The sequence below is a fragment of the Amphibalanus amphitrite genome, unplaced genomic scaffold (assembly GCF_019059575.1).
Source record: "Amphibalanus amphitrite isolate SeventyFive unplaced genomic scaffold, NRLGWU_Aamphi_draft 000177F_arrow, whole genome shotgun sequence".
Taxonomy (NCBI): domain Eukaryota; kingdom Metazoa; phylum Arthropoda; class Thecostraca; order Balanomorpha; family Balanidae; genus Amphibalanus; species Amphibalanus amphitrite.
Window position 1 is genome coordinate 427,226 of NW_024881672.1, and position 25,334 is coordinate 452,559.

A 25,334-nucleotide genomic window follows, 5' to 3' on the forward strand; every position below is an offset into this window, starting at 1 on the left:
ATGAAAAATGACTCGTCCGGCGGGCGGGGCGAGCCGAGGTGGGACGGACGGCCGTCGGCCCGCCGACACCGGCGCTATTATTGCGCCGTGCACCGCTCTGACGGTGGTATTGTGTCCAGTAATGACCGTCGACCATCGGCCATTAGCGCAGTCCGGCGCCATCACCAAGCTGCTGATGAAGGGCCGCCGTGAGCGCTGACCTGACCCCCGGCCGGCCTCCCACAGCTGAGCAAACACCATCCATTGCGCCGCGTGTCACAACGCCGGCCGGTGTAATGGGCTGAGACGCTGCCGACCGGAGACTGAAGGCAGGCATCCTGAGACTGAGGACAGACCTCCTGGGTGTGAGGGCTGATCGGACTCCTGAGGGCCTCTAGACACCCTAAGGGTCGCCGGGCCTCTGAGCGTGAGGACCGAGCGGCGACCAATATTCTGCGGCTTGGTGGGCCTCGCAAGAATCGTCGGGCCTCCTGAGGGTAGCTGGGCCTCCTAAGGATCGCTGAGATACACTTAGGGTCGCCAGGCCCCCTGATTCCTAGCGGTCGCCGGCCCTTTGATGATCGCTGCAGGCCTTCTGGTGGTTGGAGGGCAGTGTCGCCGGGCCTCCTGAGGGGTGCCGCGCCCTCTGATGGTCAGAGGGCCAATAAGGGCCACCGGGCCTCCAGAGGGTCAATGGGCACCCTGACGGTCACTGATATGATCGCCAAATCAAACTGGCAACCAGCGAGACGCGAACTAGGCACTAGGCAGTGCTGGTCTGCAGCGCCATGGGCTGTTGTATTGTCAGAGAGAACTTCACTTCCTTTCTCATATAAGAGCCGGTCATGACCCATTATGAACAAGGTCAGCCTGCGTCATCATGCTTCTACAGCGGGCCTACGTATCGCAATAAAAGATGTTACGCCAACGCTATTTGGTGCTGCACGTTTTGATCACATGCTATGCGGTCCACAACCGGTGTTCAATGCTTGGGTTGTCCATGCTGCATCTATCCAATGAATATGCTAGCCTTATACTGATAAGTTGATTGCCATAAATTCACCGATAATTAAAGTCACTTCGCAGGATGATTGTTTGATGACTTCTAATACCTTTTCACTGTCGGTTATCTATGCACACTTGTATGATATTAACAGTCGAGTGGTACTTGGATCTGTTTACTGGCATTATTACAGTCTTCAAGTAGTGAGCTACCGTAATGAATAAATCACACCGACTTTTAAACAAACATCGGCAATAAATTAACCGTTTATTTTCGTATATAAATTATATAACATCAACTCGCCACACCGCAGTATGTACAGCATGTCTTCAGAAGAGACTAACGACCGATGAAGGCCCGCGTTCGGTCACACACGCGGCACGCGTAACGAATTCGACGGGCACCTCCTCAGGGCCGTCGACGCCGATGATGTAAGCACGGAGGACCACACGACGGTCGGGTGATCGCGGGGCGGATTCCGGAAATCAGAGGCGCATCGGTAACGACGGGGTGGCGACGGCAGAAATGTTCGAATAGCAGCAACAGCAGCGGAAGCAGCCCACGCAACGACGGCGGCGGCGGTGGTGGCAACAAATAACAGATAGTCGGCCAAACCGGCAAATGTCCCCGCACTATCAGAACCATGGGCACACGGTGGCCTAATGCAGAGTTCAACGAAGGATCACGAACCTCATGATACCCGAGGAACTTTTCATAGGCCCAAAGAGTTCATGCAGAAAAGGCGGCATGTGATGACTAGAAACTAGTGTGGCTAGACCCAGCCGGACGCCGGGGGTGGCCGTGGGGTCAGCCCTCCGCGACCCGAAGCAGGTCAGCTCCAGGTCAGGTCACCGAGGGTCAGCTCAGCGGGAGGCATCTTCAAACACGCAGTCAAACCGGCGGCGAACAGCGAACTCTGCGAAAGAAAGAACGTTGCGTCAACATGAGGAACAGAGTGTATTTCCGCCGTCAATCGGCAAACCCAAGTCAAATCCGTCAGCACGCGCAGCTAGCTGGACGAATGATTCTTATGAAATTATGTACTCCATCTGAAACGGACAGCCGCAGTTCTCATTACATTGTCAGCAGTACAGCACTATAGTCATCCGTTACCACCAGAACACCAGGTCTAGTCACCACCCTCAAACACCCCAGAGCCCTGTTCGTCCGGACCTGTCTGCCAGTCAGCTCCCGTCGAGAGCACGCTCAGCGTCAGCATAAAACAATCTCCAAACAATAGCCGATCCAATCACGATATGCCAGTCATTAAATCACGCCCCGCGCCAGCCTGGTTATCAATGATCGCCTGTCCCGGTAGCTGAATAGATGACGTCACATTGGCGGCGCGATGACGTCACAGGGGTGACTCTCAGGACTGTTTGTCTGACGTAGAAGCGCGGCGGACCGGACTGCCGGCCACTGCCGTGAGAGTTCCTCCGCGTTCGCAAGGTTATCGGCCCTGAGAGCGACTGTAGAGTGCCGACATTCCTGTCAAACTGCCCAGTTGGTACTTTCGAAGTAATTGGCTAGCGGCTAGCGCCACAAGCGAGATAATATAGTCATTTGCTTGTTGGGAGCGACCTTGACTTGCATGATCAAATTCTCCCAGACCCTACAGGCCTACAACGCCAGCCTTCCAGTCACAACCACAGCGACCAATGGCAGCCTCCCGTGTGCATCAACAGCTGTCAGCGGCACCTCATGAACAGACCACGCCCGCCGGCAGCGCCTGGCCTTCGTGCATCGAGCTCACTCACAGCTACAGGCCAGCAAATTGATTAAAATGCCCCAGAAATTAACAGCAAATTACCGGCGTGGCATTTAGTGCCTAGCGCCGGTGTCCATCATGATAAGGTGTCTGGAATGCGGCGCTGAAATACGGGCCCATTACGGGGGCTATGGCCGGCCGGCACGCCACGTAGCACTGAGGCAGCTCGGCAGAGAGTGGAGTGTGTGGTGGAGCCGCACCTGCCGATATCGGATGGCCGAGGAAGAAAGGATGGGAGAAGGCAACCAGGACGGCGACAACGTAAGGCTAGGAAGGGGTAGAAGAAGACAGCAGAGGACTACAAAGGAAGGTAGAGAGGATGATTGAAGACGGCAGAGGATCGCAGATGACGATACGTCAGAGGGCGGCAGAAGAAGAAGATGTTGAGAGCGATAGAGGACGACAGCGGACAGCCAGAAGGGCGGCAAGAGATATAAGATGGGAACTGGTCAAATGAGAACGGATACTTTTCGTTCTATTTTTAGGCAATAACATATGTATACTACTGTATTTACTGACTGCTGATATAGAGCAGGCTATGGCAATAATGAGAGTCTGAAGAAGTTGGTTGCTTTTACGATATTTTTAGACCATTGCATTTTCCTCCGGCACGGATAACGTTCATGGAACATGCATGTAAGGAAGCAAACCGTTCTACGTTTTAATCTGTAAGATTGAAATAGCGGTAAGTAACAGACACAGGTGTCTGTTGAAACTGCAGAAACACTGGATCCCGGAAAACGCATGCTCAAGTTTGGGTTCAGGATTTATTGCTGAATTGTAAACGGTTGTTAAAGTAATTCAAATGCTATTTATGGCTGGCTGTCAATAAATCACATGCGGCCTTTATGTCTCTATGTTCAGCGTTCTTGGCATGCGGCCCGTCCCGCCCCGCTCTCGGTACCGGCAGCCCCGCTCCATCGATCTGCCCCGCTCCCGCCGGAGACCGTGCACGCGAATGCTCACTAACCGTGAGGCGCGGCCCGAGAATGACTTAGTTACGGCGTGTTAAATAACGGTAACAGCCGGACGGAGTGCAGAGGGCAGGCGCCAATTCATTGGTGTCAAGATTGGCCGCCTGGACGCTGATGGAGCCGGGTCACACGACGGGCCCGCGTCATAAACGGTCCCGACGAATGGCGACGGTTGAAATCGGTCCAACGGAGCAGGAAAGAAAAATGTTATAAGTTTTGGTTATGTCGGCATTTAGAAGCTTGCCAGGGAATTCAAAAAATAATTTATGGATGCTTATTGGTTATAAAAAGACTGGCTGATGCAATTATACACGATCACTTTGTGATCAAGCTTAAAAATCTACGCCCCAACCGGCGTAATTTAGTGTATGAGCCCCCTCTCCCCCCTCTACTTCAGGCAATTGTTCAACAAAGGTGTGCATGTCAGGAAGCTTAAATCGTCGAACAGCCGGGCTCTGAGGAGCAAACACATACTCAGGGTGATAGATCTTAGTTGGATGATGTATTGCAGCGTCAATACGCGACTGAAACATGCAGCTAAGCTTTAGTGAAGCGTGGGTATTGGAACTGTAGTGGAGCCACAGAGGAATTAGGCACAGGAACAGAGCCGGCAAAGCGCTGTTAAGTCACATTTGAATATGCCATTCGTCTTGTTATTTTTTTTAGATATGCATCACAAGCAAGGTGCCGTAGAATGACAAACCATTGGCGAATAGCATATTCGATTCACGGTTTGAGCCGTGGACTAGCCGTGGCCAAGACTAAAAAATGCAGCCTGGCCCTCGATGGCACCTGTACTGACAGTCACCTCCTGTGGTTTCCAAACGATGTCTCTGACAAAATGTGAACCCTTTTTATGACGTCGGACCTCCATCGGCAGGCCAATTGGAATCTAGTTTAAAAACGCTGATGGATCAGATAGGTCCGATATTAATTAAAACATAGCGTTACATAGATCGAGATTTAGTTACCGACGAGCATTATAACTGACAGGAATGCCTTAAATTATTTGTTTTTCTGAGTCCCAGCTATTCGAATCATGTCTATTTGGACGTTTGTCTAAATTGATGCCGCAGTTTTGAAATGAAGACGTCTGAGCGAGCCGCAGCGATCGGCACAGCTGGCGGTTCCACCCTCCCATCTCAGGGACCTACTTCAAACTATGTAGTCACGGCTAATGGAGGTGATCATTCACGACCCAGGTAACTGGATTGGATTTGAAAAAAAAAAACGTTGGGTAGGTGGCCCGTAAGGATGACCACTGACCACCCGTGCTGTGTTGGTGAAAGATAAAACGGTTCTTCGGCCATTGATCCCCACGATTCAGGAATCACTGATCAACTAGCTCGAGCTTCACTGTTTGCAACGACTTAGGACCGTCCGGAGACCTTTGGTCGTTAGCTGGACCCGCCCATCCACCCACTCTGCCCGCCCAGGTAGGTCAGCGATCGGCCGGTCGGTCGGTCGTTCGGTCTGCCGATCGGTCGGTCGGCCTGGACAGACCGATGCCGTCGATACGGCCATGTCAAACAAATTGTGGCCGGCGTGTCAGGCGTCGGCGGCCGATACGAGAGATAGCCGGCCACTGGAGGCGGACCACAGCGGCGCACTGCCCGCTGCGCCAGCCGGGATGCTGCTCACAGCTCGCCTTAATTGGTGGTCGCCCCGCCACAGGACTCTCAGATAGGAGCGTCACCGCCTCCCGCCGACCGGCGACGGAGACCGTGAGCTCTCAGCGGGCCGACCGCCGGCGAAAATAATGAAGAAAAATGGGACGGAAACGCGGCGAGCATGAACGATTATGTTAACGAGGGTTTGCCTGTGTGCATACCCGGGTGGTGGCGTGCGCGCTGTGTTAATTGGTTTGTTACGTGGCTGGCGTGACTGGGCCGGGAGCTGGAGGCTGTAACTATTAATAACCGCTGCTGAGGCGATGACGGATCGGCCCTCCACGACGACCCAGCGCGGCTCTGTGGACAGCGGAGACAGCGCGGCCACGGGCATTTGTCTCCCGACATCAGATAGTAGCTGATGTCGAACAGCGGCACCCCGACACCGTCGGGCGCGGGCGGATCGAACCGGAGGCACAGACATTGCCTCTCCGATACAGCTCGAATGAAAACCCGCCATTATTTATTTGAACAATGACCACTCACGTATCCATGAATAATAATTTTAGGGGTCATGGCCCGCAGAGCTCTGAAGTCGGCGTTCAACAGAGAGCCTTTAACCTGAGACGCTTTTTTAGCGAAGGACTGCTTACCGTTTGGACAAACGCCTAACCTAATTCAACACCGTCAAGTGCTTAAAATTAAGAGTTCTTTTGGACCTGCCTGCCCTCCGATGTGGTCCACATGTTTACAGTAGTTACAAATGGCTTCGTCTTCCTGTGTAGATCCGCCGTTGATAGCGAACTGATGACAGAATAATTGATAAACATAGCAAAAACCGACATCTGACCACCCATGTCGCCAGTCAGATTGATCACATAAATTCAACTCCCATATCGAACCATCTAGGCTGTCAACGTATGTGTTGATTTACAAGATGACTTTCTAGCCTTCATCAGATGGGCGCATTTTTCTTGCCCTCACTCGCCATGACTCAAATCGACATCCAAAATTGATTAAAACTTCCTCTGAAATTAAAGGAAATGGTTCACTTTTGACATGGGGTTTTGAACTGGAATAGCAGTTCCGTAGCTGGAGCTGAGACAAGCACAAATCAGGAGCTTTTAAGGCCCAACGATCACCCTAGGCAAAGATATTCCATTTCTCGTCCCGAAAAAAGGTGCCTTGCTGAGGAATGTGTGCCTTGCAGGGGTCATTTCCCTCTTTTAAAACTGAATAAGTGAATAGTTTTTCCTATATCAAAATATAGAAAACAATCTTTTTTATAAAGAGGTTTTATTTTCTTTGCTGATCATTTTGAGCATACAAAGTCATAAACCAATTGCAAAAAACTAATTTCGTGAAAAAGAACTTTTCCCTTTAACGCTACTTCAAACTAATCGGTGTAGAAAGCTAGCATGGCGGTGCTAGAGCAAAAATTTGTTTTGTATCCACCCCAAATACTGCACACAAAAACGCATTTGAGTTTCGATATCACCTCATTTTATCACAGAATGCCAACATGGTATGGCGAGTGGTACAAAAACCGTACCGGCGGCCCACTCGACTGGACAGCGGGGTGTCCACAGAGCCCAGCCCGGGACGACCGACATCAGTCCGCCTAATGACCAGATTATCGGACTAATTTATGCACGATTGTCATGCACGGCTCGGTGCCTTGATAACAGAGAAAGGCAGCCTGACGAGGCATGATCTGAGTTGAACCGTCGCCCATTATGCCCGGCAAACAGTGGCGCCGCGCTGTTCAGTACCCCAATGACGTCATCAAAACGGCCTCGGACGGCGCCCATCGCGGCGGCCGGAGTATTCATCGCGCAAATTTGCAACGTGGAATAATGATAATAGATGTCATTAGAGAAGTTTGCGAGGAGGCAAATGGTGTACCACCAGTGAGACCAGAGGAAAATGGTGTGTGTACTGCTGCATGAATAATGGTCAAATTTAGGGAGACTGCATCCATAGCAATTGATACCTAAGTTCTGGGAGACGATTTGCGAACTAAACCTCAGCCAGGAAAAACATCGGCTAAATTCAATAATACCTACTACAGATAAACAAATCTCGCGAATAAATTCACGACCTCAGAATAACTCTAAGACACCTTTTTGAACTTTCGACTATCTCAGCATTATTTTCAGAAAATCTTACATGACATCGCTATCATACAGGGTCTTTCATAATGAATGTTACTTTTGAAAGAGCTATTTCTCAGGACATATATGTTCCTCATGTAATATGTACCATCACATGAAACAGAAACACATTAGCGTTTTTGCACACACAACTTTCATTTTAATGCTCCTCAGGAATTTTCCACTGTATCGCCCTTAATTAAGACACACGTTTCTGCCCTCTGACGAAGGTGTCGCACCCCGCGCCTCACAACGTCTGGGTCCAGGCTTCCAGAAAACCTCTCCACTGTGGTTCGCAGTGGATGGCTGCAGGAGGGTTTTGTCTCAGATCTGCCAATGCGACTCCCCAAAACCAGTAGTCCAGCGGGGAGAGGTCAAGACTCCGTGGTGGCCATGGTCGCTCGGTGAGGCGGCTGATAACGCGCTCTTCGAAATTCTCGATCAGCCACTGGCGCAACAGCTGCCGTGGTGTGCACTGTGGCATCATCCTGCTGGAACCACAGGCCGTCTCTTTGAACCTTGTCCCTGCCCTGAGGCAGAAGCATTCCTTGAGCAACCTGAGGTAAGCCACCCCGTTCAGTGTTGACCCAGGGGAGAGCCAATGGATGAAGACTTGTCCGTCGACCGTAATCCGTGATGCGTTTTAGTGGTGTCGACATACTCGGCTTTTGCGTGAAGGAAAATTGGCGTTGTGATTTTTTTATTTTTTGGGACAAAACCCTAATCAATTTGCAACAATACGCATATAAAATTCACGCGGAAGTGATAAATTAAGAGCTCCTAACTAAATGTTCAAAAGTAACATTCATTATGAAAGACTCTGTACCTTCTTGCGAGGTTCCCTTGTGTTCTCACAAGCCGTGAAATATCACAGATGTCTATCTGTTCAACCACGCGCCTACCGCTATGGCCGACCGCCCACCCTCTGCCCCCCCCCCCCCCCCCCAGCACCGGCCGCGATGTCTTCATAATGAGCTCCTAATAGGCGGCGGCGCCGTATAATTGTTTTACGGCAGTACCGCCTGGCGTGGCTGGCATGCAACCGAGCAGCGCGCCTGTTTTGTTAATTATGCCGCCATATCCGAGCTAAGGAATCACCGTCATTGTGGCCACAGCGTGGTGGGCGGAAGACGGGCGGACGGGGGGACGGGGCGGAAGACGGGCGGACGGGGGGACGGGGCGGAAGAGACGGTGCACGGGACAGGAGCGACAGCACGCCTGCACTGAAAAAAGTTTTTACCATCAATTTACTAAGTTACTAGCTTTGGTAAATTTTACCATCAGCCTACCATCATATTACTACCAGCCTACTATGGTGCTGAATACTATCCTGCCTTGACATGTTGATATTACCATGGTTACGTTTATCAGGGGTGGTTTTGTACCCCAGTTTACAAGGTGGTAACCACCTGAGGCTAGTAGATACCCTCGTAAGCTAATATTCCCTACCATAGTAAAATCAACCTTTCCACGGGCGGATCCAGCAGGTGAATTCGGCGATCAAGTCTCCTCCTTTCCATAGAGGTGTTTGCCAATTTTTGATATGTTGGAAGGAGCGTCATCCAAGGACTAGCTGAGACCCTGAGCAATTAATAGTTTTATGGACGAAAGGCCAGAAATTTCTTGCAACAGTTCCCTGGGTGTGCTTCTGCTGCTATGGTAAGGTATACCATGGCAACACCATGACAACACTACACCCTTACTAACAATCCACGTGCGTCTGACTCTGCTGCAGCGGCGCCGCCATGTCAGTTCCGGCCGCGCGCCGGCGTTGTGAAGGTGCTCCGTGGTTTTAAATATTTGAACGGTGATTGTGTGGGTGGTTAGCGTAGCTGACGGTGGAGGATACTCGGAAATAACAAGTAAGTCGTTGTATCTTCAGCATAATAATACTTATCTCACGAGTGCCATTTCCAGCAAAGATCGCAGCCTTTGTTTCGGTTCATGTTGTTGAATTTCCTTGAGACCCTGTTGGACCGGGTAGGGGGAGGGTGGTGGGGTGGGTATCATTGCGGGCATTTCCCAGCGTCGGAAATCAACGTGTTTTTTTATTTGTTAACCCACGCCTCACTGGGGTATGTGCTCTAACGCGCCCCACAGCACGTTACAGCACGTTACAGTGGGGGGGGGGGGGGGGGGCTCCTAACTCCGAAACTACTGGGCCGATTGTCAAAATTCAAACGGCCCCTGGTAGCCCTGGAAATATTGTTGAGCGAAGCCTAATGTCATTGACCTCGAGGTCATCGATGACGTCACAGGTCAGGTCAAAGTAAAAATATCAGCGTCTTGGCACTCTGGGTGCCGGCCAACAAATCAGATCAGGCTCATTTTTTGTTTGCACACTCGTGAATATATGCGTAACATAACCTGAGGGTACCGAACTTGTACTTCGAATTTTTCAGGTCAAGGCCATCTCATCCCAGGTCACGAAAGCTTTATATCGTGCATCGGTGACGTGAGACATGTTTTATGGTTCATGTAGGCCATATATATCGAAATCAGTGTTGTATGTGTCAGTTTAGGCCATTTTAGCTGAATATAGCTGAGGTCAGGTCAGGTCACTTTAGGTCAAAAATGGTCAAATTTTGAAGTTGACATTTTTCAACAAAAAAGGTGTTTGTCAGATGAAGTTCACATATATTCAACGCATATGTGTTCAAACACATATAGACCCCGTTTCCATGGGCATCACTGATCCGGATCAGCAAACTTAAATCGTATTATATTTCTCGAACTCTTCGTTACATGATATAATTCCAAGTGGATTAGGCTTATATAATCAGTTAATCCCTTATTTTCATTTTCATATATTGTCTAACTATACTGGATTAGCTAATCCATTTTTACTGATCCGGATCAGTGATGCCCATGGAAACGTGGTCATATTCTGCTTTTTTTCATTCAGAAACGTATATGTAAAAAAATAAAAAATACAATTTCTGAGTTTTTATATTTATAATTTTCAAAATATTCAACATTTCGAAAGTCCGAAATCAGTTTGGTAGCCCTGTAGAGTCCACCCATGCAAAAAAAAGGATCTAGCTTAACCCTCAAGGCGGTGGGGGGGGGGGGCATTTTTTGCATCCATCTTTAGTTTTTTTTTCGATATATCTCCAGAACCGCTGCGCCGATCTTCACCAAACTTTCAGTACCCTTTTGCACATTGTGACCAAATTTTTTTTCCAAAGGCTATGATAAGTTGGCCGCTACGTCGGAGTGACGTCATTTCTGCCATTGTCGACCAAAAAAAAAAGCTTCGCGGGAAGAGCTGTCAGGTCTATAAATTTGATTATGCATAAAAATGTTCAAGACATGAAATGTGTAGAATTACCAGGGCTACTATACTGTTCTCTCGATTTTGTTTTTGAAGTTGACCCCAAAAATAAAAAGAAATAGATATAATAGCCAAAAAATCCCAAAAGTTTTTCGATTTTCGAAACAAACGGAATATATGTAATAGCCACTATGGACTTCTATTCACATTCCAAGTATTAGATCGATAACTCCTTTTTGCCAAGTTATAACAAAAAAAAAACTGTTCAAAATTAATGACGTCAAATTTTCAAACTCGATTTTGGCAATTCTAGACCACAAAGCGCAAAACAAAGACCACCATTAGACTCGCCGTGACGAGTGGCATCGAATCAATACCAATTTTATGCGAAACTATCAACTTTGACCTGAAATTTGACCTTTTTGACCTGACATTGACCTGACCTCCACCAGAAAGTGACCAAAAAAACCGTCCCTGATGGTCTTATAACCAACACCATTGAGGCGAATATGAAAAATTGGCCATAAAACATGCATCGCACAACCCTACTTAGTAAAGATAGGTTCATGTGCTGACCCTTGGTGATCGGACCTGGTATTATCAGTGACCTCCAATAGCAACATATGCTCGTATAATAGGCAACTCACGCCCTATCGCTGATTTTTGACAAAATGCCCTTTACTCGATGTTGCAGCGCATTCCTTAAAAGACCCGTGAACGGTGAAACATTTTATCTTTGACTTGGCCTGTGATGTCATCGGTGACCCCGAGGTCAATGAAATTGAAGTTCCCTCGACAAATTTAACAAGGCTATCGAACGCCATTTAAATTTTACCGATCCGTCATAGTAGCTTCGGAGATTCGGGGGGGGTCAAAAATCCCCCCCCCCCCTCCCACCGCGCGGAAGGTAGCCGGGAGGCCCACCGCTTGCCGGGTTAAAACTCAGATCTTGAGAGCGATTACCGTTGTTCAATGCTTTGCATCAAAATCGGCCGAACATGATGTCACTCTGGCGTCATTTCCGGCCGATCTATAGTAGCTACGAAAATTTTATTAGTGCACAAGGTGTCAAATAAATTGATGCAGCCGAAGGTCCTAAAAGCTTTGTTTTGATACGTCCAGCGGTTTTAAAGATATTGCGTAAACACGAGAGGGGCTATGAATAGCCCTCCCCACAGTAGGGTGGGGGTTAACCCTCGCCCGTATTGGTGTTTTTCCAGCCACGAACGTTTAAGGGGGGGGTCCGTTGAACCCCCTCCTTGCCGTTTCGCCCCTGATTGAGCTAGAGCTTCGCGGAAAAAACGAGCGTGCTGCCCGTGACGAGAGAAAGCCGATGGTACCCAATTTTATCCTAGGTCGTCGGTCCTAGGTCATCGGTTGACCTTCCAGGTCAGGTCAATGACCCAAAAGTGGGGAAAACTGGGACCTGTTAGAACGTCGTAAAACGTGGCTGCTATTGGGTTTTTTAGGGAACTGATCACGAATATCATGTTAGCTATGATCATAGATGATGTCTTCATGCATTTAGGCCAGGTCGGGTCAGGTCAGGTCAGGTCAACCAGTAAGGGTTTTGCCGGGTATTCGTAGTAGGTGCACTAGGTGGCAACCGCCTCTGACAGCTTCGTAACATGTTACGAAGGCACCAAAACTACTTCGTAAATGTTCATATATGGTTGTTAAATTCGAAATCAGCTAAAAAAACTAGCCTAGAAAGATGCTGATAAAACTCGAAAAGTAAACCGAGGTCATCAAAGGTCAATGAACTGACCTGACCTTCTGGTGACCTTGACATCCACCCTAATGCATGGGAGCAGCATCATATCCCATGTTTGAACGCTTGAAACCACGAAAGGACTGCAAACGCGCGGCAAATGCGAGCCGACATACGCCGAATCGCGATTCCGGCCAAACATGGTCTCGAAAAGTAGGTCACAGGTCAAAGGTCATTAGTCAGGGCCATTACATTTTTTAGGGTAGGTGTAAAATTGATTATAACTCGAGGGTACTGAAAGCTTCGTTGCGGTCGGCCGCTTTTTACGCGAGGTATTCGCGAAAAACCGAGGGGGAGTCCGTTCGACCCCCCCCCCCCCTATACGGGGGAGGGTTAACAAGCCAAAACGTTGCTAATTTTTATTTTGATCTGACCTGTGACGTCAACGGTGATCTCGAGGTCAATAAAATTAGGTTTTGCTCGACAGTTTTTCCAGGGCTATCAGACGCCGTTTCAGTTTTGACAATCGGCCCAGTAGTTTCGGAGTTGGAGCGGGGGGGGGGGGTTCTATAAATAGCCCCCGCCTCCCCCAGTGGAGTGCGTTACAGAACATACCCCAGTGGGGCGCTGGTTAAGAGTAGAATTTTTGAATTATTGCCAACACTCAACACTGCACCTCATGGCAATTAATTCATTATAGGGCATTTTACCTGAACCAGCCTCTGGCCTAATGTCCCAAATTTGCTAAATTCCTCACCCTACAAATCCCCTGTTCTATTAGATGCTGCCATTTTTTTAAAACAACTTATCTTAAATCCTTGTTTCATCAAACTGGGAGCTAGGTCACGGGACACTGCGAGTCAAGGTGGGAGGGGTAGGAGATAGAGTGTCACTGCAGCACACACAATCAATCTTTCCATTGGTTTATCTTATATCAATGCCTGCTCTTTTCCAGAGCTGGCTTTCGAAGTTCGAACCTTCGGTATATGGCTACCAATGCCCTTGGAGAAGGTGTTGCGTGATAAATCGCTGGAAGGGCGACATTCAACGATTGTGTGAAAAGAGACCGATTGCATTGTGATGATAAAGTGAACTGTAATAATTGTTGTTCATGCGCGTTGTTTGGTTATGTGCAGACGTAACTTTGTTTGTGGCCAAATGCTTTTTATGTGTGAAATATTTCATGTAGGTTACTAGGTAGATGCTTTGGAAAAGTGAAGAGCTGCTTTGTCGACTGCTAGGTAGATACTGTCATGCATGCTGTTGTGCATCAGTAAGTGGCTGTCGTAATGATAAACAAATTTGGCATGGATAGGCTAAAGCACAGCATATGAAGCATGCTGGTTGATGACTAGTAAGATCCTGTTAACCGACTGGTAATATCACAATAAATGTCACATAGTAAACTATTGTTTTACGATGGTTGGCCAGCAAAGCAAAGCTGGTATCCAGATGACAAAAGGATGGTTTTACCATGATAAGTCATTAGTAAGCATTACCAGGGAGTAGCTAACGATAGTAAAGTCCTAGTTTCGTGCTAGTATCACGTGGGTTTTTGGGCATGGTATGACGACATATAGTTACCGTGTTAATACCATGGTAATTTTTACTGGCATTGGTATTCACATGGTTTTACATTCATATTAGGCCTAGTATTTGGGTCGTAAGTTAGTTTACCATAGGTAAGAGGCTGTTCAAAATATGACCACCACTCGAAAACTAACTAGGGTGGTATTTTTCTTAGTAGGCGGTACCAGGATAATACTAGCGTTAGTAGAGCTTTGGTTTCTTATTAGTTATGCTTTAGTTTCAAGGTAGTATGATGAAAAAATATTACCGTACTAAGACCATGGTATTTTGATGAGCATTGGTAGTTGCATAGTATTCCTTTGATATTGGGCCTAGTATTTGGATCGTAAACTGGTTTACCATAAGTAAAAGGCTGTTCAAAATATGACCACCACCCAAAAACTAACTAGGGTGGTATTTTTTTCTTTCAGTGTGACTGGACACGCGACTAGCCGCCGGCACCGACGGAGAGAGAGAGAGAGAGAGAGAGAGAGAGAGAGAGAGAGAGAGAGAGAGAGAGAGAGAGAGAGAGAGGAGAGAGACAGGAGAGAGAGAGAGAGAGAGACAGAGAGAGTCAGACAGAGAGAGACAGAGAGAGACAGAGAGAGAGAGAGAGAGAGAGAGAGAGAGACAGAGAGAGAAGAGAGAGAGAGAGAGAGAGAGAGAGAGAGAGAGAGAGAGAGAGAGAGAGAGAGAGAGAGAGAGAGAGAGAGAGAGAGAGAGAGAGAGAGATACTCCATCCTCCCTGCCGCCACGGTGACTATCCTGCCGCCACCGCCACCGCCTCAAACACATCGACAAGGACACTCAGAGACAGTCGTCGTTCAAGAAAAAAACGCTTCTCTTCAGGGATTCAGGTGCTGTCTAAACTGCGCAAATACGACGGCCATAACATTGTTTGTGAATCATGAGAAATGGTTGATAGGTATCTTCAGAGACTTCCACTGCTAAGGACGGTTTTCGCAAGCCGGCGAAACAATTTATCACCAGTTGCTGCCTGTATCTATCGCCGCTCGCTTGCTTGTTCCAATCAGCATTAAGCACCGGTAGCTAACGGTAAGGAAGGTTATCTTTCATTAGGTATGTCACTACCACCGGCTAAGGTCATCACAAGATGGCGTGCGAACGATGCTGCGAAAACAACACCGTCGATTTGTTACCAGGGCTTATAAGACAAAGAATGAAGTGATGACGGCGTTGGGGTTCAGCCTTGATTCTAAAAGTATGGGAATGCGTTACTTTTGCTCGCTGGTATGGCAAGCTCAAGGATTATTTGCCCAGCGACATGTGGCCAGCTGTGTGAAAAACTGACCTGTTCAATACAATCGTGGCTGCAGGGACATTGAATAGCAGAAGGGACTAACGTTGAGCTATGACTAGAAGACAGATAGCATCCAGCTCAAAGTTCTGACCATCCATGGCGCAAAATTTTGCGTTGCAGGTGGCGACTAGTCTGTGAAGCCACGACCGGGCATGGTTGCAGTACTGTTGAGGATCGAAACAAATAAAGTAACCTGCAACAAACCAAGCTTTGAAGGTCGCTTCAAAGCAAACTTCATCGTAACGGATAAGTCACAAGATTGTGAGAGAATAGGCTAAAAATGCTGAAAATTTAACGGAATAAGCTGCGAGAGATGGCATTAACCCGCGCCGGGCCGGGGGGGGGGGGTGTTTGAACACACACACACACCCCCCCCCCCCTGCGGTTTTTCGCAGATATCTCAAAAACAGCGGCGCGGAGCGCCGCCGTTTTGGGCACACCTGTTCGTGCATCTTTTCCGCACATGTTGTGAAAATTTAAGACCCAGGTCGCCTTAGGTCAGGTCACCAGGTCACGCCAAGTGACCTCACCTCAGAAAAAAATAAGAATGCTCGTCATAGCTACACCGACTGATCGATTGCCTTGAAACTTTCAGCGATTGATAAGAGCAAAATTATCTACAAAATGTACCTTTCGAAATTTTGATATTGGTGACCTAAGGTCAGGTCAATTTTGCGGCCTCCCATTATAAGCCAATGGGAGAAAATTGAAAAGCGTCTGTTCTGCACTAACGCTATTCTAGACACTCTCAAACATCGAGATGTAGGTAAAATTGACACACTGAACCGGAAAATGGCAACTGTGACCCCTCATTATGTCCCCGAGGTCATCTCAGGTCACGAACAGAATCTAACAGTTTTTCGCTAATAACTTCTGACAGAGGCGTGCTAGAGCGCTGAAAACACCTTAGATGTGTTCGACTTAACGTTGCGGATCGACTGATATGCAACATGACCTTTTCCGGTCAGGTCATGATCTTGACCTGAGGTCAAATTTTCAAGTTGACCTTTCAAGGTCAAATCATAGTTCATTCGACGCGTCTCGACGAGAGGAACACGATGCTGGTAAAAGTAATGTCGTGGCTCTTTTGAGTCAAAAGTGATTGCCGGAAAAAACGCTTTTCGTAAAAACGGCTATTTTTTAGTTTTTGCCCCCTGGAGGCTAAACCGTTGACCTGAGGTCAAATCTGAGAGCATTATTCAGAACGGTCTGTGAAAGGGCTATCGAATGCGCTTTTCCGCGGCGCTGTAGCTCTATCGGTTCCCGAGATAGCCGTCGGCAGTTTCCAAAATGTTGAAATAGTCAACATTTTACCTTTGGTGACCTCTGGTGACCTGACCTTTGACCTGACCCAAAAAATGACTGAAGTGTTTTCGTCCTTATTTTGGACGTTCTTTCGATTGCCGCTTACCGCGTGTCGCTACCTGGCCCAGGAGCAGAGTAAGAAGGGGGGGGGGGTGTTCAGACACCTCCCCCCCGGCCCGGCGCGGAATCTCGAAGCACCGGCCCGGCGCGGGTTAAAGACAAAATTGTAGCCATCAAAAGTGTGACTGACTGAGCTAACTATGGACGCTGAGAAAGACCAGCGGGCGAGAGTCAGCTGTTCGGCGAGACCGACCCTGAGCATCGGAACGCCATGTGAACGCCGTTCCGCCGGGCGCCGCTTTCCTCGCCATATCGGCGCTATCAATCTAATTCAGTGGCGGCAGCCGTGATCCATCGACCGCCGCCCAACTACTTGATTGGTCTCAATTGGCGCAGCTCACCGTAATCACCTTTCTGTGGGTCCGCGTCGACCACCGTCGACCACCGGCTGACCTCGGCTGACCTGGGCTGACCTCTGGGCTCGGCGGCGGCTGGCCTGCGCGTCGGGCGGCTATCACAGAGACGGGGTGGTGTGGTGGACCAGCCGGCCGGCTAGCTGGACGGTGGCGGCTGAGCCTGCGAGTACGCCGAGGACAGCAGGAACGGCATCGGCCGCTGGAACGACGGCACGCCCAGACCCGCCGCCGCCGCCGAGAACATGCTGGCTCCGGTCGGCAGCATGCCAAAGGTGGGCAGCAGCGGCCGAGACGCCATCCGCAGCTTCTCCAGCTCGGCTTCCTGGAGACGCTTTGACTTGGCACGCCGGTTCTGGAACCAGATCTTCACCTGGGTCTCTGTGAGGCTGAGCTGGGCCGAAAATTCCGCCCGCTCCGCGATCGAGAGGTACTGTTTCTGTCGGAACTTCTTTTCCAACGAGAGTAGCTGCTGGGTGGTGAAGGGTGTGCGCGGCTTGCGGTTCGGCTTGTGCTTCCGCAAGTGCATGGTGCCCGTGATCTTGGGCGGCTCTGGAGGCTCTGAAACGAAAAATACAGATTTGTTAGGGTAGGTACTGTTACGTCATACTGAGTTTGCTTTAGTTGTGTGTAACGAGCAACAGGATTGGAGGCCATTGCTTGATGTTCTGTCTACTTCCTACCTCTAAGAGGAAAACGAGCTGTTGCCTATTTTGGATTCCTGACCTGATGAGGATTTTCATCATCCTTCTGTTACCTGAAATTTCATAAGCTTTGCTCAGTGTTGAAATGAGCTGTCCCTCTGCATCACATCTCACGCAGTTCTAATTAATGAGCCCCATTCATCAAACGCCGATAAATTCGGCGTTCATCTGCACACGACGCTCAATTGAACACCATCGCATACTTTCCGCGTCATTTAGCCACCAGGTCAGCAGTTTTCCGAGCCCCCCATCTGCTCTATTATATTACGTCACCGCCGCCGCTCTGTGATTGGCTGATTCTTGCCCCCACGCTCAGCCGACAGGGAAGCGAACAGCGACGGTGACGGTGCAGAAGAGCCCACGGTACCACTCGGCGGCCACTGCCAGTTGGCACACTCGACGACCGCAGAGCAAACACACGCTCTTGTCGAGGCCGCTGATTTGCCAGTAATGCTAATTAGATGTTTCTTCGGAACCTGACCCGACCGACGTCTCCGTGGATAAGCCCGGCGGAGACGGAAGAGATGCCGAGAGGCGCAGTTACTGTGGCTTGTTACGTACTGGTGATGGGATAGCTCCAATAGCCAAATCGTTATATAACAGATAAACGAAAAACATAAAAATCAAGTTTAGATACAATTATTCTTTCCCAGTGGATTCATTGTATGATTACGAGCGAGCGAGCGCAGCGAGCGAAGCGAGTCTTTTCAATATAACGGAAAAATCTCAGTATGAGCGGCCCGGCCCGGCCCGGCCTGTAACGCTTTTGAGAGGCTTATATCTCAGCAACCGCTGGACCGATTGGCCTGCGGTCTTTTTTGCTGGGTAGCCCCATCCCTTCTACCCCGTAATTGACTACTTTTGATACATCTCAGTGACCGTCGTGGCACGTGCCACGTGAAAAGTCAAGGGTGTTCAAGCTGTTTTACAAAAGTAGTAATTTTGAGAGGCTCATATCTCAGCAGCCGCTTGGGCGATTGACTTGCGGTAATTTTTATAGGGTAGCTGCATCCTTTCTACCAAAAATAGGATACTCTCCATGCATGTGGGTCACCCCCAGTGCACGTGCAAAATACAACAATAAGAGGTGTCAAATTTGTTCCCATTTTAATAACTCGGTAATTACTGGGGCGATTTCGCTGAAACTTGGCATACAGGTAGGCACCCACCAGGCAATGCATTCCCATGTGTTGCGGTTAAGGTGCTACTGCACGTGCGCACGTGCAGGGGGCGCTTCCAGCTCTCGAGAACGGCTGGGCCGATTGCGCTCAAATTTAGTACACGGTTGGAGACCGGTTAGTAGGGTGCCATGCAAAAGTCAGTTTGGACCCCGTTTGCACGTGCGCACGTGCAGAATGCCGCTTCCAGATCTCAGGAACGGCTGGGCCGATTGCGTTCAAATTTGGTACACCGCTAGCGACCGGTTAGAAGGGTGCTTTGCGCAAGCCCGTTGGAAGTACCCTCTCGCCCTTCCGCACGTGCAGGGCTCACTATCTCGCTCGCTCGTTCTTCGCCCAAAAGGCGTTTTACTGGTTGTATCACATAAAATATGAACGAAAACATGATACAAACTGCAATCAAAAGCGTCCATGTGATTAGACTGCGTATTCAAGCTGCAGTTTCAAGGCATTTCAAGCTGGAAACGGATACATGACCGTTGACCAAACGTCAAAGCTTCACGTATTTGTAGGCATCACTATCGCACAATTTTCCAAAAAGTCTTCTTTTCAAATTTGCTGTTCCTTCTCCTAATCTGAGAGAGAGAAAGAGGGAAAGAAAGAGAGAATGAGCGACAGAGAGAGAGAGAGAGAGAGAGAGAGAGAGGAGAGAGAGAGAGAGAGAGAGAGAGAGAGAGAGAGAGAGAGAGAGAGAGAGAGAGAGAGAGAGAGACATATTTAGCAAAAAAGAAAGGGAGGGAATGATACTGAGATATAGAGAGAGAGATACACGGAGAGAGTAACTGCAAAGAGGTCAAGACAAAGAAACCGCAAAAGAAAGATACTGGTGGATCCAGAAAAAAACATCGGGGATTGCTTATTGCTTATGCAGTGTCATATCCACATGAAAATATGTCGCTTTGCTCACAGCAAAAATAAAAAAATACCTAAAAGAATAAAAAGAGTTTTCTTCAAAATACTATGCAACGCACAAGGTAGAATTTAGTAACACGCTTCGGAGAGCATGCTTCCCACAACGTCTATTGCATCGTGTGTGAACTCACCAATAACATTTAATTAAAATAAGATATTTGCGACGATGGGGTCAGTTTCCGACAACAAATTAGCGAACAATTAGGCGCCTAAACTTGCAAATTGTGGGAGAAGTGATGCATACATGCAATTATATTTTCTTCAGCATGTGCAAAATCAATTAGCAGAGCAAATGTATGGATGTTGTAAGCAGAAAGAACGCACGACTGAGCACACACATTATCATCGCCAGTCCCCAGGGGGATATTTCCGCTATTCGATAACAACGAATCGCTGGGTAAGCTAAATTGATCGTAGTTATCTCTATGTAGATTAATCTTAGTTCCTAACTATCGCAACATGGCAGATTAATTTGATATTTTATCAGATCGCAGAACACTGGCACGGATTAAAACCATTGGGCACAATCCTGCATATCAGGATGCATCAGTTTGATACAAGTTTGCCCCCTTTGTTGGCTTTAGTATTTACGTCTTGTTCTCAAATGAATTATGGGAGGATGGTAACCGACAAGGGCAAGTGACGGAATGAGGATTGGTACTCATTAATGAAACCTGCGACACATTTACCAAAAGTACATTAAGTCACCTCTTAAAACTACAGTTGAGAAGAAGGAAATAAAAATAAGACGGGAAAGGAGGACAGACAGAAAGAAAATCATATAACTGCCGATGTTTTTAGCAATACCTGATTTAAACAAATTAGCGTTTTACGCTAATAAATCCGGGAAGACTTCGAGATCAGCGAGAACAGTTCATTCGGCAAGGGAAGGTCACCCTGCTATCATAGGCGAAATGATAGCGCTATATGGACAAAGACTGTTTCACTATTTATTACGTTCAAGCTTATTCATAAGGTGTTTGACACACACAAAAAACGTTGGTTTGGAGTTTGGTTGAACATTCTTTTGATTTCCTAAGGGTAATTTGAATTAGAGTTGCAAAGTTTTCCCAATGGGCTGCTACCGGCACCGCCCCGCCCCACAAAAAATTTCTGGGATACCGGCATGCTACCACGCCCCAAGCAAAAACACCGCCAAATTACCGGCATCCTAAAAACCTGCATTCTTGATTCTGGCTTACCCCTACATGAGATGCCACATTTTGGCAATTTCAGTAACCGCCCCACCCAGCAGCCACCCATTGTCCAACCAAAACTCCAGCAGCCTGATTTTGGCTGAGTTGGCCCCACAAATACCACAATTTTGAAACTCAATTCCAGTTTACAGCTGTTAAAATATCACCTGTAATCAAAGAGGTATTGCCTACAAGAAGCATTAACACATTCATCAAAAAAGCAAGGTCAAAAAGAACTTGAATTACTGAAATGTGTTTCTGAAGACTGCACAGTGAGCAGCAATCACATTTACCACAAGCGTTCTTACTTTCCACATTACCCTAAAATGAACTATAGCTAGTCATAAATCACAATATTAAAAAAAAAACTACAGATTTGGCCATGTTCCTAACTGAGGAAGCCAGATCAACATCTGCTTTTTCCTATCCGCCATGGCTTGTTGGCTCGTGAGTAAGATACGAATCATGTAAAAATATGTGTTAATAACTCACTTGTCCTGATAAGTCACCAAATAATATGTATAAAACGATATAATATCCTCTCCTATCTCAAACGCGGGAACAAACACAAGGTTATAAAGGATTTCGAAACAGATGCGCCATAACACAGTTTTTAACCAGCTGATTAAAACACTGCAAAAAAAGTTTTAGGACTGCAAACTACTGCCTCGTGAATGATTTTATTGATAAAAATCATCCAACACGATATTAAATTCCAATAAAATCAACACTGTGAGTGTTATTCACTACAAGAAAATCCACTTCTCTTGAGTATTTCAACCAAAAGGGCATATGAATAAATATTACATCATCAGCTTACATCCTTCTTTTAGGGGACAGAGGATCTTAAAAGTCAATCCTTGGTTGCTTGATCAGCTGATCATATTGCGCCACTTTCTATTCATTTCGTCTGCATGTTGTGTTTTCTTGTAAAGATAAGACAAAATGCCAGTTTAATTCATTTTCATTTCATTTTGGGACCAAAGTTAGGCTCAGGGCTACCTAACACCTGCCTTTTCAGCTGGATTTTCAGTGTCAAATTCTTTGTAGAGTATCTCAGACCAGACCATCATCTCAGGACTCAAGGCCAATTTCCAAGCAATGTGTTTTGTGTTGTTTTGATTCTGCCTTTTGCCTAGGGAATGTTGCCATTAACATTAATTTATTTTATTGTATTACACCTATTACCTACCATTAGACTTACTTATTGGTTGTGCTTTTGCAACATGAATGAGTATTCTTCCTTTGATAGACCACAGTAGATTCTTGACAATTCTTATTATAGAGCCAAACCTGTGAAATGCTGAGGTTCATGTGTACAATTACCCTTAGCAATGGAACTTCTACCACAAAATGTATTTTGCAGTGGCTAAGATTGCTGTTATTACAATTCAATAGCCTCTTAGTGTCCAAAGTTTGAATCATATGCTGATTTTTTTTTTTTGGTGCAACTGCAAAATCAAAAATGCCGGCATGCTACCGGCAGGACATGCCAAATACCACGAGAAAACCTGCGGTAGTGAAAAATTACCGGCATGCCGGTAGTGCGGTAGGGAAATTTTGCAACACTGATTTGAATTAATTATTTCCTATCTTGGCTACATCATATCCCAATCGTGGTAAACATGGTGAATACCCGCTATTGGTATCACTGCACGGGCAAGGCCAGAGGAAATTGGAAAAGTGATCACTAGTTTATGCATATTGTTCTTATACACTTTATAGGAGTCAAGTAGTTTAACTTCATTCAAGCTTAAAAGCATGATTGAGACTGCACAGTTTACCACTAATGACTTCTTACACGGTAAATGATGAATAGGATTAGGAATCCAGTGAGCACGGCATCTGTTCAGAGTCGAACCCTCCCACAACATCTCAGAGGCTGCAGCTGGTGTTGTGGTGCGGTCAAAGGAGCGGCATTCTTGTAGTGTGTTCCCCCGGGAGGTCAGGCTCGCAGGACAGACGGCTCGGACAAAAGACACCTCAGGACTGGGAGAGACGGGGATGGGGACGGGGAGGGGGACGGGAGAGGAGACGGGACGGACGGAGGGGAGGGACAGAAGAGCAACTGTCAGGGAAGGAGCACACTGAAATGATACAGTTGATCGACTCACCCAGGTAAATAACCCTGGGGTAGATCTGTTGGTAGCATTCAATCGTGAAAGGAAAAAATGAGCTAGCGAGCGAGCACACTTGATCGTTTTCGTACTACCACGTGGACAGAAAATGCACGTTAACATTCGCAGACATGTTGCAAATTTACGCACATTGTAAGAGGTGGTTGAGGCATGTTAATTTGTTTACCTCCCGAACAGCCATAAAACGCAGAAGTTCCGTTTTACTACACACTTTTATCTCGCATGATCAGTGATTAGGTACTGATCAGTCGATCAGACTGCTCAGTTGCTGGCTGCTGCTCACTTAGGAAGCGCATTTTACTTTAGCATTAGGAGCATCCACGCTAAATCTAACCAAGAATTAGAGCCCGCCAATCTCACGAAAGTAAAGTAGTCATCCACCCACAACCAAATGACATGCATGCACCATCTTACTAATTAGGTCATAAAATGAACATCTCCCCTCATGACCCCACCCCTCGGCTTACTTTGCAGGCTGGGCGGCAGCGCACCTCCGCCGAAGAACGGGTAGCCCTGCAGCGCGGGCGGCCACAGGCCTGTGTGCAGGCCCGGGTAGAGGCCAAACGGAGGCCGCTGGCCCACCAGGCCATTGGGCACCACCAGCGGCGGCGGCTTGGCCGGGCCCGGGCTGAACCGCTGCTGGGCCAGCCGCTCCGACAGCGGACTGGCGCCGGGTGGCGGCCGCTCCGGGTCCGGCTCCGGGTCCGGGTCCGGGTCCGGGTCCTCCTCGCCGCCGGAGACGACGTTCAGGGGCGAGTCAGAGGAGCGCTCGCTCACCGCCACCTCCTCCTCGTCGTCGACTCCGTCGCGGGCGGCGTCGGCCGCCGACTCCGCGAGCCGCGGCGCCGCGTCCGGCCGCAGCAGCGCGTCCATGCTGAACGACAGCGGCGGCCGGCCGGCAGAGGCGACGCGCGTAAACGCCGACCCGCCGCTGCCAGGGCCGCCGGGGCCGGGCGGCGCGGCCATGGCGCCGCCGGTGGGCAGACCACGGGCCGCCGTCACGGCCGGCCCAGTCACGGAGCGGCCCAGTCACGACTACGGCGATCACGAGCCGACGCAGGGTCACGACGCGGCGGTGGCGGCGGCGGCGCAGCGGGGCGGTCAGACAGCCGGGTGGTCCGGGGTGGTGTCCTGAGCAGCGGTCGCTCGGCAGGTCGACTGGCCGGTGGCGGTGACGATCTAAGCTCTGCCCCACGATGTGTGCAGTGTTCGATGCAGGTCAGCTGTCCACCCGTGTCGGTCCTCGTGGCCAGGTGCCGATCCGATGTACCGTACCGGGACCGGCCGGCCGACACTGGTCCCGGCCGCCGCCGCTGCCGCTAGGGGCGGGGGCCGACTATCCGGGGGCGGAGCCACAGGCCGGCGCCAGCCAATCAGAGCGGCCGGCACAAGCGCTCCGCCGGGCCGACAATGATTGGTGATAGCGATGAGTTTGGATGAGATTTTACACGGCGATCATTGAATTAAGGAGAAAAACTTGAGTAAATACGACATAATGACAGGAAAAACGGGATTTATTGCCGGTGTCGTGTCTGCCGAGGCGATGCGGCCGGTGCACGGTGAGGAGAACGCACTAGTTCGAGAAGGGTAAAGGAAGGGTAAAGGAAGGCTCAAAGGAATAATTTGAAGAAGAACCATTGAGGGATAGAGAGCCCGTTGAAAAAAGTGGTTGAGTGGGGAAGGGGGGGATTTTTGTCATTTGATTTTTAATGCTAGTGAAAGCCGAAAGGGGGAACTGCTCACCTACATAATTGCATTAAAATTTGTCAAAATCTATATTTCATGCAAACAAATATATACAAAATCGTGATAGCATCTCTCATAAGAAGTCGCAGCTGTAGACCCAAGATTATAATCGCATAAGTTTCACGCCAATTACGAACATAGGTGAAAAGACCGTGTTTTGTGCATTTTCGTACCGGTACCTACAGGTACAGTCGTGGTACCCATGGTTTTTAGGGTTATAGGAAGCGCCCCTTGGCTATTAGTTCTCAGCATTGCCTGCGATATGCAATGGAAGTGTTGTAGGTAGTAGTTCGCATAGTTCCAAAGTCAGCCACATTTCA

At 48.5% G+C, this 25,334-nt stretch overlaps 1 protein-coding gene across 2 annotated transcripts; it reads right to left on the bottom strand.

Moving 5' to 3' along the window:
- Positions 1-1,546: 1,546 nt before the first annotated feature.
- Positions 1,547-24,516, bottom strand: LOC122383955 (homeobox protein MSX-1-like). Of its 2 annotated transcripts, none has more exons than XM_043370854.1 (3): positions 23,736-24,516; positions 17,138-17,701; positions 1,547-1,898 (listed from the first exon to the last, which is right to left on the bottom strand). In XM_043370854.1, exons 1-2 carry the CDS (start codon positions 24,232-24,234, stop codon positions 17,280-17,282), a joined length of 921 nt encoding a protein of 306 aa, XP_043226789.1. In that variant the 5' UTR covers positions 24,235-24,516; the 3' UTR covers positions 1,547-1,898; positions 17,138-17,279. The 2 variants fall into 2 exon arrangements, with proteins under 2 accessions (XP_043226789.1, XP_043226790.1); XM_043370855.1 differs by having other exon boundaries at positions 17,129-17,701.
- Between the last annotated feature and the right edge of the window lie 818 nt (positions 24,517-25,334).

What these genes read in the sequence shown, in the direction of transcription:
- LOC122383955 (XM_043370854.1), bottom strand. Translation starts at nt 24,234, where the DNA reads ATGGCCGCGCCGCCCGGCCCCGGCGGCCCTGGCAGCGGCGGGTCGGCG. An exon ending in GCTGCCGCCCAGCCTGCAAA is followed by an intron (nt 17,702 to 23,735) that starts GTAAGCCGAGGG and finishes TTTTCGTTTCAG; the next exon opens with AGCCTCCAGAGCCGCCCAAG.